Raw genomic sequence first — 13,435 nt, forward strand, 5'->3', positions numbered from 1 at the left:
GGCACTTTTCCGCTAGCATGGCTGGGACTGAAAAGGCGTCCAAAAGGTACTGTGCACTGAATCTGTGAGCACACCCCCCACACCTCCCACCCCATTCAGGCGTGAAGGCCCTGACCTCCCTCGTGAGATGGCACTCTGAGGTGGGGCTTTTGGGAGATAATAAGATTAGATGGGGGGCCGGCACTGTGGCGTAGTGGGTAAAGCCGCCGCCTGCATCCCATGTAGGCACCGGTTCAAGTCCTGGCTGTTCCTCTTCCAATCCAGCTCTCTGCTATGGGAAAATGCGCCTGGAAAGCAGTAGAAGATGGCCCAACTCCTTGGGCCCCTGCACCCTCGTGGGAGACCTGGAAGAAGCTCCTGGCTCCTGGCTTCAGATCAGCGCAGCTCTGGCTGTAGCAGCCAACTGGGGAGTGAACCAGCGGATGGAAGGCCTCTCTCTCTCTCTTTCTGCCTCTCCTCCTCTCTCTAACGCTTTCTAATAAATAAATAAAATATTTTTAAAAAGATTAGATGAGGTCATGCGGGTGGGACCCCCATGGTGGGATCAGTGGCCTTAGGAGAGGAAGAAAGACCAGAGCTCCCTCTCTCCACCGTGGGAGGGCACAGCGAGAGGCAGCCCTCACCAGGAATGGAATCTGCCAGCCCCTCTAGGATCTTGATCTTGGGGTTCCAGCCTGTAGAACTGTGAGAAATAAATGCCCGAGATGCCCCAGACCATAGCCAGTCATGGATGCAGATGTCTCCGGCAAGACCCCGCTCCAAGCCCCATCCGACAGCTCCAGGTGGAGCAGCGACTTCCCGGAAGACCTGGGACCACGGCCTCCGTGGAGCTCTTGAAAGAAAACTCTCTCGGCTTCTCACCTGTCTTTGGCACTCCCAAGATCCACTCCCAGTGCCCTATCTGGGATGCATCAGCCCCTCCAGAGAGCACTGCTACCGTCAAGCCCTGCTTCCCACACCTCCCCGCGGCTCTCAAGGGGCTCTGGGGCAACAAGGCTATCACCTGGAGCAGAGCCTGGCACCACGGCAATGGAGCTCCAAGGCTCACGGCATCCACTTTCACCATGAGCACAGCTGCCATCACCTGAATCCCACAGGTCCCCCCCCCCCCCCCCGGCCCTACTGGGCTCCTCCCACAGGTCCCCCCCCCGCCCTACTGGGCTCCTCCCACAGGTCCCCCCGCCCTACTGGGCTCCTCCCACAGGTCCCCCCCCCGCCCTACTGGGCTCCTCCCACAGGTCCCCCCGCCCTACTGGGCTCCTCCCACAGGTCCCCCCCCCGCCCTACTGGGCTCCTCCCACAGGTCCCCCCCGCCCTACTGGGCTCCTCCCACAGGTCCCCCCCCCCGCCCTACTGGGCTCCTCCCACAGGTCCCCCCCGCCCTACTGGGCTCCTCCCACAGGTCCCCCCCCGCCCTACTGGGCTCCTCCCACAGGTCCCCCCCGCCCTACTGGGCTCCTCCCACAGGTCCCCCCCCGCCCTACTGGGCTCCTCCCACAGGTCTCCCCCCCCAGCCCTACTGGGCTCCTCTCATAGGTCCCCCCCCGCCCTACTGGGCTCCTCTCACAGGTTCCCCCCCCGCCCTACTGGGCTCCTCCCACAGGTCTCCCCCACCAGCCCTACTGGGCTCCTCTCATAGGTCCCCCCCCACCCTACTGGGCTCCTCTCACAGGTCCCCCCCCGCCCTACTGGGCTCCTCCCACAGGTCTCCCCCCCCAGCCCTACTGGGCTCCTCTCATAGGTCCCCCCCCGCCCTACTGGGCTCCTCCCACAGGTCCCCCCCCAGCCCTACTGGGCTCCTCCCACAGGTCCCCCCGCCCTACTGGGCTCTCCACCGGCATGGAGTCCCCCCCCCACTGGGCTCCTCCCACAGGTCCCCCCCCTCCCCTGCCCTGCTGGGCTCTTCAGTGCACGGGGACTGACGAGCTCCACCGGCATGGAGTCCCCCGGCCTCTGGCCAGCTGCCTCACCTCCTTATCAGCCTCTGCTGTGGCTCTTAAAACATGCATTACAGCATATAGCCCCAGCTCCACACACGGCCACAGCTGTGACGGCCAAACCCTGAGCCCACGCACCAGCGTTCTGGGTCTAGGAGGCAGGAGAGAGCAGTTCTGGGGAACAAATGGCTTCCCCACTTCTGCCAGGGATGGCACTGGGATGGGGGCACGCAGCAGGCCTGCTATAAAAAGGTAAAGGGCCCCACAGACAACCAGGGATGGCACTGGGATGGGGGCACGCAGCAGGCCTGCTATAAAAAGGTAAAGGGCCCCACAGACAACCAGAGATGGCACTGGGATGGGGGCACGCAGCAGGCCTGTTATAAAAAGGTAAAGGGCCCCACAGACGACCAGACTGTTCCCTTGGACAGAAGCCCCCACTGAGGGAGGCACTTCACCCAGACACTGAAGTGCAGATGGGTGGGCAGCCAGGCCCCTCCCTCTGAGGAGCAGACACACAGCACCCACCAGGGACTGCCGGGGACAAAGGCTACTTCCCTAACTCCAGACCTGACCCTGAACAAGCTCCGTTCCAAATCTGCACACTGAACAAAGACCAAGAGAGGCAAAGGTTCCCGCCAGCCCACCAGGAGCCCCATGAGGTCTCCTGGGGCCACTGACAATACCCTGGCACTAACGACAGTGTTTGCTGGTGAACACGGGAAAAAACAGAGAATCAAACAAGCATTCAGCTGTCACGGGAAAAAAGTGCCACCCTTCAGATGGACAAGGGAGCGATTAATTCTGTCCTGTAGGGTGCCCCTGGGGTGGGGAGCACCATTAGACTCAGCTTGGTGGACTCAGGCCTGACTCACTCCCACCAGCAGCACGGACAGCCCTGGTAAGGACTGCCCTGCCAGGCCCGGCCAGAGTCCGGGCCAACAGGAAACGCCAGACCCGGCAGTCTGCTTAGGGCTCTGGCTGCCAGGAGTCAGGGCAGACGGCAGCCAGTAACACACGACTGGTCTACACGCTCCGAGAACTGCTGCTCCAAGCATCTCCCCAGTTCCAGGCCGGAAGGCACCCTTGGAGCCAGCCCAGGGGCCCCAAGGAAAGGCCAGCATGCCCGGGGAAGAACCTCTGCCAGTGTGCGGGCCTTGCCCGGCCGGCTGGCCACTCAGACAGCCCGAGAGCCTCTGGGAGGCCAGAGCCAGGGAGGGAGAGCTGACTCCAGTCTCCTGCCGCCCTTCAGAGCTGGGCACACCTTCTCAGAAATATCTGCGGAGGCAGCACTTCAGCCGTGCAGGGTCCATCACGGGTCAGCAAGGCAATGCGCCAGTTAAGACCCCTGTGTGGGCCTGTTAGTGTCTGTGCCCTTCTCTGTGGGCATCACCCACGAAGGTGCAACACAGGACCCCTCTCAGCAAGGGCTATGGACAGATGGCCTTCAGCAACCAGCCCTTCAGAGCCCACCCCAGACCCCCCACACCTGAGGGCTGATGGATGCAAGCAGGAAAGCCGCTTGCTCCAGGGCAGAGGCCGAGTGGGGCTCCTCATAGCTCCAGCCTCCCGCTGCCCAGCCTGCCCCCCCCCCCCAGGTATCCCGCTGAGCGTGTCCTTAACACCTGCCCTGCTTCCCTTCCAGGAACCAGCCTGCGGCATTAAGCCCCAGGCACGCACACTCACGCACACACAGACTTCAGGACCCCTCTTGATCCCTGTAAGTAACATCCAAGTCCCAGTCTAGGATGACAACCCCCACCGTGCCAGTCCTGCTGACCTCCAACACACTACTTTTCTCAGGGTTCCAAAAGGAGTTTCACTGGGAGAGGATTCTCCCCATCATCACCCCTCCCGCTGCGCAGCCAGCCCTGCGACGGCTGTGGACTCTGCCACCCTCCACAGCACCGATTCCACCGCACAAATCCCCAGGGCACTGCGGGCCACCGCCGCAGACGTGGGCAACAAGCCTGCAAAGGGCAGGCCGAACAAACAGCAGCGCAGGCGGCCACCAGTCACCACAGCACACCTCCTCCTCTTCCACCAGGTCAGGCCCACCCTCTTCCTCACCCTACCTCCATCCAGGCCCAAACTACTCACCACCCGGCCAGCCCAGCCTGGCCCAGGTTGCAAGAGTGGGGGACACTGTGTCTACTGCTGTTAACTGCAAATGCTTTGGGCTCTAGGAACTTAATAACCACCAGAGCCCAGGGAGGAGGGGAACAGGGGCCAGGGGTTGGTTCTGCATCACTCCTCGATGGGTCTCACAAGGCCAAGGAACCTCAGCTGGGCCCTGTCAACCCAGCCGAAGACCTCTGCCTCGGAGCTGGTACGGAGTCCAGCCTCGAGAGCCCCAGTGAGTCCCCGAGCCTGTCAGGTCCTGGAGCCACCTGAGGGCTCCCAGGTGAGCCCCTGAGCAGGACCCTGGAGATGAGCTTCTGGGGACTTGCGATTCCATCTGCTGGAGAGCCCAGCCCACCTGCTGCGTGGGTCTGGCTACCCTGCTGCGCTAAAGCTGCAACCTGGGCACATTCCTAACCGCTCCAGGTCTCCGCTCTGCAGCTGCAGAGTGAAGCACCCACTCGGCATGGCTCTGCAAGGCAAACGGGAATGACCCGGTAAAGGGCCTGCTATGGTTTCAATTTGTCCAAATCCACTGAAAGCGTAACCCTCACTGGTGGTACTGGGAGGCGGGCCTTTGGGAAGTGATGAGGCCGTGAGGGCTCTGCCCTCGCGAATGCATTAGTGCCTCCCACAAAGGCTGGAGAGAACTGGCTGAGGGCTTCCGGCCCCGCGGTCTCCCTCTTGGAGGATGCAAGAACAAAGCACCACCTTGAAGGAGGAGGGCAGCCCTCACTCACACCAACCCCACTGGAGCCCAGACGCGGCTTCACAGCCTCCAGACCCGTGAGAAATACGTCTCTGTTACCTGCAAACTCCTCAGGCTGCAGTGTGTCACACGGCAGCACACACGGAATACGGTGCCCAGCGAAGGGCCTGGCCCTAGGTGGCCAGTGCTCAGAAGCTGCACGACCGCGTACGTGACAGGCTGAGGAAGATGGGCCCGGCCACCCCGGTCACCTGTCAGCTTCTACCTGCTCCTCCTCGGGGGCCCAGCTCTCACTGCAACCCCTGGCGTAAAACCTGCCCCACAAAGGCACCGCAGAAGCACGCCCAAGCCTGCACTTGGCTCACTGGATGCCCGGATCGGAGAAGGAGGCTCCAGTCCTTCCTAACACGCACGGGCATTTCTGGCCCACGTGTCACCCCTGATCCCAGCAGGGTAAACCTTCCAGTGCTGTGACAAACTGAGTATGATCTAGTGTTCCCTGGACTCAGTGGGTAAGGCCAAGAGGATAAAAAGGATAACCCAGGGGCCGATGCTGTGGCAGAGCAGTTAAAGCCACTGCCTGCAATGCCGGCATCCCACACGGGCGCTGGTTTGTGTCCCGGCCGCTCCAGCTCTCTGCTATCACCTGGGAAAGCAGTGGAGGATGGCCCAAGTCCTTGGGCCCTGCACCCACATGGGAGACCCAGAGGAGGCTCCTGGCTTTGGATCGGCGTAGCTCCGGCCGTTGTGGCCATCTGGGGAGTGAACCTGTGGATAGAAGACCTCTCTCTCTCTGCCTCTCAAATAAATAAGTAAATCTATTTTTTTTTTTTCAAAGGATAAGCCAAAGCTAAGATTTGGAGCAGGGGAAGAACAAGGAAGGGGAAGAACAAGGAAGAACACGCTCTTGTCTCTATAAACCAGTGCTTTCCTGTCCCCGTTCCGTCCCCGCTGGGTGGTGATGTGTGTCTGGGAAGGCCAAACCCTGTGCACTTTCCACACACCAGCCTCCTGCCGTCAGAGCCCTTCAGTCACACGAATGCCAGAATCCCATGCTGCCTCTGACCCCACGTGAAAACGGGCAGTTGGAACACACTACTCAACTCAGTGCTTTCCAGCTGCAAGAAGTGTAAACATCTGTCATAAAATACAAGTGCTGCAAAGCACAACCCCTTCAAGGCAGCAACTGTTCGCTACAGTTTGTAGGCTTCATGAGCCCAAAGTGCCCCCCTGCACCTGCATGCAGTAAACCCAGTGAATGAAGGGGAAAGTCACACACGCACAGGCAAACCCACGTCACACCCCCACGCGTCCCCACGCACTGCAAGTCTGCAAAGCTTCTCAAAGTCGGCTTCCTTTCCAGCAGGGACGGTGCAAACGGCTGCAGCGCCAAGACACTGCTGTGCCCGTGACGGGAGCTCATTTGCCAAGGGCGTGCCTCACACTTCGACAGAGTAAACAGGAAAGGATCCCAAGAGACCACCCAGTTCAGCTCCCTCCATCTTACAGACTGGGAGCCACGGTGCTGAGTGGCAGGAGGAGAGGACGATGACAGCACTGAGACGGGCCACGCCTGGGCCTGCCTTCCACCTGCACGCTGGAAGGCCCAACAAAGGACATCGCGAAGGTGAGACTCCTGCAGTTCCTAACGCCAGTCCCCGCCATCAGCGTCCCACAAAGCCCTGCTGTAAGCGGTAAGCACGTCGCATTTGAAAGCCTGTTTAAACAGGAAGTTCTGCTCAGCAACAGCCTGCTTCGTGTCCCAGAGAGCTTCCAGCACACAGCTCAGAGACAGGGATTACCTTTCACGAGCAGCTTGTCTCTCACGGAGACCCTCCGCGTGGAGTCCGCCGCCGAGGCTGCCGTCCGGGACCCTCTGAGCCCGTCGTCCCGCTTCAGCTTGCTGGCCAGCGTCAGCATCGCTGCCACCTTTCCCCTGGGAGCAGAGCACAGCAGGGCAGGGCGAGTCAGAGGCCAGGCGCGAAGACACGCCCGCGCTGCATTCTCACTCCCTCCTCTAACGCGCTGAGGGATTTTGCGTTAGTAAGAACGGGTTCCTCCACGAAGATCTGAGTACTCTCTATGCCGTGGGCCATCGCTTTCTAGAGCCGGAATGAAAGTTTTACGAAGGCAGAGCTGTGAGCTGCACACTCACCGCGCACCGCCTGTGCCAGGCCCCAGCCTGCACCCTGGTGGAGAGCGTGGTCGGGGGAGCCCCACTGGTGCTGCACACGCCTCCCGCTGTCCCCTGCAGCCTGTCCCTCCCAGCCTGGGGGTCTGTGCCCCCGGCGTGTGGCCCAGAGCCCAGCCTGCTGGGGATGAGCGAGCCACGGCCTCTGGAGAAGCCGCACCACAGGCCTCGCAGACAGCCCATCCGCACCTCCGCGTCTCTCATGGTGTGGGCGACTTACATGGCCGGCGACGTCAACATCAAGCCTGAGTTACAGTGAATGCCCCACACCACTGTGTGTTCAGGGGCCCCCAGACTGCTCAGGGCAAGGGAAAGAAACACCACCGATTTTTAGGCTTTTTTTTTTTTTTAAGTTTTAAGTTCACAATAAAGCTGAGAAGGTTCGGAGATCTCCCATCTCCCATATATCGCCAGTCCCCATGCACACGCCACGCCGTCCCCACTACCGATATCCCCCAGCAGAGGGCGCACCGGAGCCCACCAATACCTGGACTAGGGCCTGCCCCTGTTCCTAACGAACTGCCGTGAACCCGAGATTCCTGCTGCTCTCACCCCTCTACCACAGAGAGGGACACTACAACCCTGTTTTAAAGACAAAATCTGGTTACCAGTTCAACATTTCTGCACAATTGTGTTCGCATCATTTCCTTCCTACACCACTCTCCCAGAGAACACCCTGACGGAAGCACGGAGCTGCTCGGAGGCCAAGGTCCTAGAAGCCCGACAGAAGAAATCAGCCCTCTCCTCTCTGGTATTTTAGATTCATTTATTTATTTGAAAGACAGTTACAGAGAGAGGGAGAGAGAGAGGTAAAGAGGTAGAGAGAGAGAGAATCTTCCATCTGCTGGTTCACTCCCCAGATAGCCGCAACAGCCAGAGCTGCGTCGATCCGAAGCCAGGAGCTTCTTCCGGGTCTCCCACGTGGGTGCAGGGGCCCAAGGACTTGGGCGATCTTGGCCACAGCAGAGAGCTGGATGGGAAGAGGAGCAGCTGGGACTAGAACCGGCGCCCATATGGGATGCCAGTGCTTCAGGCCAGGGCATTAACCTGCTGCGCCACAGTGCCGGCCCCTCCTCGTTGGTATTTTAAACCATTTTGACCCAGCTCTTCTGTGTAGCGTGTTACGTCCGAGTCCTCTAGACTGTCAGACTTCACTTATCATTTGTGTATGAAAACAAAACACTGACCATGACCTTCGGTACTGTGCATGGCCCCTGCCGTGCTGGGAACACAGATACAGCCACCTGCTCTAAACAAACACTGCTCTAGGAGCGAGCACCGTGGTGCAGGGTTCAGCTGCTACTCACATGTGCACATCCCACGCCAGCGTGAGTCTCGGCCACTCTGCCTTCCTGCTACCGGCTAGGGCGGCGATGGATGACGGCCTCCCACCTGGGACACCTGGATGGAGTTCCCGGCTCCCGGCTTTGGCCTGGCCCAGATCTGGCTGTTGCAGATGGAAGATCGACCTCTCTCTCTCTCCCTGTGCCTTTCAAGTAAAAAGCAAGCAGCACGGATTTAAATGTTCCAAAAGGAGCTTTACAGACTAGAGTTCGCGGGCCCCTAGGATTGCAAATCTGGGAAGCACTCCTACCCCTGACTTGCCTCCATTTCCCCAAGTGGACCGCTGGGAAAACGGGGACCCCAGAAGTGGACTGTCCAAAGTCACTTAGCTGCTAGAAGCAGTCACCACAGAAACACTAGCTTCTCTCCTGGGGAATCACAGACGTGATTTTTATCTTGAGTGTGGTCATGGTTTCAGGGCATACGTACGTCAGGACCGACTGACTTCATGTTTCAAACGTGCAGCTTAGTGTAGCTCCAACTGTAACTCAGTAAAGCTGACAAAACTGAGAAGACAACACCAGTTTCTTCATTCTCTCTACCACGCCACCTGCTCAAGCAGGCCCCCACAGGGGCACGGACCCAACAGTGAACACACCTTCACCAAGGCCCAGCGAGTCAGCGGTGCATCTGATGAACTCACTTCACAGGGGAAGAGTCAGGACACCTGTGGGGGCTTCAGCCCACAAATTCCTGGAGCCAGCAGCCCAGTTCCCCGCCCCGGCAGCGCCTGGAGTGACCTATCAGGAACCCCTAAGCAGACTGGAAGCAGAGAGCAGTGCTGGCTTCCGCAGCCAAGCCCACTGCCGTGTGCCCAGGCTCCAGCACCTTGTCAGGGTCACTTCTGGATGGACCCAGGTCTGCATCCATCCCCCCGGGGTCAGCTGGAAGCACCAGATGCCCCACACGAGAACCAACACCTTTCTGTCCTCTAACTGACCTTAGCATTGAAAATAAGGCAAAAAGTAACAGATAGGCAAAGGCACAAAGTGCTCAAAGACCAGCAGGCAGGACCCCAGGGCCACACGCGTGGTCCAAACCAGCTCCCCGACGACCTAGGCCAACAGCTGCAGAGGGGCCGAGCACAGTGGCCACTCATTTCAGCAACACTGCCCACGCGCCCTGAAGTCCTGTGCGCAGGGGATGCCCACGCGCCCCTGAGCTCAGATCCTGGCTTGCTGCCTTTAATACGCCAGGGACCGGGGGCCAGCGCTGTGGCTCACTTGGTTAATCTTCCGCCTGAGGCGCCAGCATTCCATATGGGCACCGGGTTCTAGTCCCGGTTGCTCCTCTTCCAGTTCAGCTCTCTGCTGTGGCCCCAGGAGGGCAGTGGAGGATGGCCCAGGTGCTTGGGCCCTGCACCCCATGGGAGACCAGGAGGAAGCACCTGGCTCCTGGCCTCAGATCGGCGCAGCACCGGCCGTTGCGGCCATTTGGGGAGTGAACCAGCGGATGGAAGACCTCTCTGTCTCTCTCTCACTGTCTGTAACTCTACCTGTCAAATAAATAAATAAAATCTTTAAAAAAAAATACATCAGGGACCTTCGTAGAACACACCGGGCACCAACTGCCTTGTCTTCCACGGAACACAAAGCTTACTCTCCCCAAATTCTTCGAAATCAAAGCATATCGGGGCCACCTTTTTCTCTGTCTTCTGTAGCCAACACAGAGATAACCAGAGACGCGGCTTGGCAACGTCTCCACGGCTGTGAAACTGAATCTACGCAGAAGAATTCGGGCAAAAGAATCCTTCCGACCGGCAGGAGGTCAGCCGACACCGCTTCAGGATCCTCTTCCCTTCCGTTCGCCTCACTTCTTTTTTTTTTTTTTTGACAGGCAGAGTGGACAGTGAGAGAGAGAGACAGAGAGAAAGGTCTTCCTTTGCTGTTGGTTCACCCTCCAATGGCTGCCGTGGCTGGCGCACCGCGCTGATCCGATGGCAGGAGCCAGGTGCTTCTCCTGGTCTCCCATGGGGTGCAGGGCCCAAGCACTTGGGCCATTCTCCACTGCACTCCCTGGCCACAGCAGAGAGCTGGCCTGGAAGAGGGGCAACCGGGACAGAATCCGGTGCCCTGACTGGGACTAGAACCGGGTGTGCCAGCGCCGCAAGGCGGAGGATTAGCCTACTGAGCCGCGGCGCTGGCCATCGCCTCACTTCTTGAAAACCGAATTTAAAACCAAACTTCCCCTTTCCTGCCATTCGCGCTAAGGCGGCAGTTCAGGCAGGGCAGACCAGCTGTCTCCAAACGCCACGGCTGGTAACCGGCCCAGCCGGGCTCCTCTGCGTGGGCCCTGCTCTCAGCCTGCACCGAGGAGAGGACCCGGGTTACATCCAGCCTCAGGTCACTCGGCGCAGCTGCACCTGTGGGAAAGCCGGGCCTCCAGGGGCGGTCAGGGCCCGCCGCGGGGACCCCCACGTGGACAACTCCTGCCACGGAGAAGCCCCAGTGCAAGCACAGCAGAGCCCCCCCCACCCCCCGTTCCTAGCGGGCCCCGCTCAGGGCAGGGACAAGTCCTGCCCCTACTCCTCTTCTCCGGAAGCCAGTGCCTGGCCAGGGGGCTGGAGCCCGGCCGCTTGGTTCTCAGCAGTAGACCTGGGCCCGCAGGTACACCCAGGTGGGGGTCCCCAGGGCCTTCACCCCCCTCTGCAGCTGGCAGGCCAGCCCCTCAGCTCCTCCACACGCCCCTGCGCACTTCCAGAAGCTTCCGCCCCCTCTGACACCGGGGCTGGGCTCCTGCACCACCCAATCCTACCCTTCCTCGAGGAGCCCAGAGTCCTGTCTGGATTCCAACTCCTGAAGCCCCGCACCCCGCGCCGAGGGCACCGAGAGGGGCGGGCCCAGGCGAGGAAGCAGTCCAGGCCGGGGGAGGCCACACCCAAGCCCGCGCACCGGCAAACCCGGTGGGCTCCGGCTCCGCAGCCAGACACCCTCCCTCGCCAGCCCAGCCCCCCCCGCCCCGCCCGGGGCGCGGCCTAGCGCGACCCCCGCAGCAGCCCGGAGTCCCGGCCACGTCCGGCCGCTGACCTTGGCCCCGCACGATGCAGCAGCAGCCCCGCGACGTGGGGCGGGCGCGGGCCGGTGCCGCTGGGCGCGGGCCCGGCGCCCACCAGTGGCCGGCGCGGCCGCCCGCCGTCGCCACCGCCGCTCGCTCGCCCGGCGAGGCCAGCGCCCCGGCCCCTGTCACTCGCGCGGCCGCGGCCCCGGCCCTGCCCCTTCACGTCGCCGGGCCTCTCGGCCCCGGCGCGGTCAGCGCCCTCCCGGCCGGCCCAGGCCCGCCGGTGCACCGGCGCTGAGGGAGCCCGCAGCCGGCCCCGGCCCCCGCGGGGCCGCGCGGCCGCTCCTCACCTGGGCACCCGGAGACAGGCGAGGCGGGCCCGGCGCCCAACACCATGCCCGGCCCGGGCGGCGGCGGCGAGACGCGGCCCCTCACAGCCGCACCGGCTCCGGGCGGCGGGACCGGAAGTGGCGGGGCGGGGACTCGGTCTCTCCTGCGACAGCCGCGAAGGCAGCGGGCGCTTTAAAAAAAAGATTCAAAGCGGCGAAGAACTTTATTTGGAGCCGGACTCGCGAACAGCTGCGTGCGCGGGCCGGGAGGGGCGTCGTGTGGCCCTCGCTGATTGGCAGAGAGCGGCGGCTGGGGGTGGGGACAAATTTTCACGGCCCTGACTGATTGGCCAGTGGCGGCCGGGGGCGGGGCGGGGGCGGGGCCCCCCGCGGGTGCCGGAGCCTGCGCGCCCGAGCTCGGCGTGGGGAGCGGCGGGGCGCTCGAGGCTCCGGGGCTGTGCTGTGCTACGTTCATTCCGGGGTTCGCCCTGGAGGAGCGGCCAGGCCGGAGTCGCCCGCCTCGACGGATGGAGAGCCGGGGGTGCAGAGGCCCTGTCCTGTCCTCGCCGGTCACGTGTGCACCTGCTTTTCTCTCGTGAATGTGTTTAAAGCCTGGTGGGAGCTTTCTGTTCCTAGCGAGTGGAGTGCGAGTCCTCCCCGTGCCGGGGTTCGCCAGGAGTCAGCGAAGGCTCTGAGGGTGAATGACACCTGTCAGATTTGCTGTCCCTGGGCCGGTGGGAGGGAAGTCAGGAAGACTCGAAGCTCCCCCAGGCTTAGCCACTGCTCAGGCCTGGGGGAGGGGGCTGGGGGAGACCCCCTCGGGCCTTCTCCTTGGTGCTGCACCCCTGCGGCCACTGCCTGTGGCCCCAAGTGAGTCCCGGGCGCCCTGGCGCGGGGCAGGTGCTGGGCGCACATCTGCTGGGTAAATATTGCGTCAGCTGGTGGCGGCGAGCTGGCGATAGGAGATAAGAGCTGGGGCCAGGCCCTGGGTGGAGGGAGGGCTGATCAGCCTGGACACCTGTCTTTGGCTCTGAGTGGATCGGCCTGCGTCACACAGGAGGTCAGTTCGTGGCTGCGCCTGGGGAGGCTGCCTCCTGGATATGTGTTCTGCCATCACCTTCACCAGGACCTTGCAAAGCCAGTGTCTGTAGGGTGAGGTGAGTGAGGCACCGACGTTAAGCTAACCTGGGATTTGCCCCCAGCCGGCACAGTGGCCCCGAAGCAGCAGCGAGGGAGCGGACGGTGGTCCCCAGGTGAATCGTGCCTGCGTCCCGGGCTCTCCCGGAACCCCAGCCTGCACTAGCTTTGGCACAGAAGACTTAGAGGACTGGATGTGAGGAGGGCGGCTCTGGGGGCTCCGGGCCAGTGCCGGGTTCACTGCCTGTGGGCCTGTCCCCTCAGTCCTGTCCTTCCAGGGGCCTCCGCGGAGCTGGGGCCCTGGCCTCGGGGCACTGGGGGCAGGGGGAGGCTTCCCCTTCAGGCTCCTCCCATAGGAGAGGAGGAGGAGACCTTCCCAACCTGTCCACCCCTGCCGCCTTGGGCAGCGGCTCCCTGGAAGTTGGACCCCAAAAGCTTGGGGCATGGAAGGGGGGTGTCCCTGTTTCTGTTCCCTGCATAGCTCACATGTTGGAACCTGTCCCCGTGCCAGCAGTGTTGGGGTGTTTAGGTCACGTGGGCTCCCGTCATGAACAGGGGCACGCCATAGCGAGCGGGTTCTCTGTCTCTGCTTCCTGGAGACGCAGCAAGGCGGCTCTCGAAGCTGCCGGCACCTGATCCTGCATGGTCGCCTCCAGAGCCGTGAGGAACA

General features: G+C 61.9%; 1 protein-coding gene across 14 annotated transcripts in view; it reads right to left on the reverse strand.

Annotated features, from left to right (window-relative positions):
- UBE2F (ubiquitin conjugating enzyme E2 F (putative)) overlaps positions 1-11,844 on the reverse strand; it is a 51,921-nt gene extending 40,077 nt beyond the window's left edge. For 9 of the 14 annotated variants that reach the window (XR_016231323.1, XM_017339602.4, XM_017339599.4 and 6 more), the window contains exons 1-2: positions 11,650-11,844; positions 6,570-6,703 (exon numbers count right to left, since the gene is read on the reverse strand). Coding sequence is in view for 12 of the 14 variants with exons in the window: in XM_017339602.4 (XP_017195091.2) it covers positions 6,570-6,687 (118 nt within the window). In the remaining 2 variants the exon portion in view is untranslated. The other 5 variants (XM_089328833.1, XM_070069969.2, XM_089328832.1 and 2 more) reach the window with 5 other exon arrangements.
- Between the last annotated feature and the right edge of the window lie 1,591 nt (positions 11,845-13,435).

This window comes from Oryctolagus cuniculus, chromosome 3 (assembly GCF_051225735.1).
Source record: "Oryctolagus cuniculus isolate XC-2025 breed Fujian yellow rabbit chromosome 3, ASM5122573v1, whole genome shotgun sequence".
Lineage (NCBI taxonomy): Eukaryota > Metazoa > Chordata > Mammalia > Lagomorpha > Leporidae > Oryctolagus > Oryctolagus cuniculus.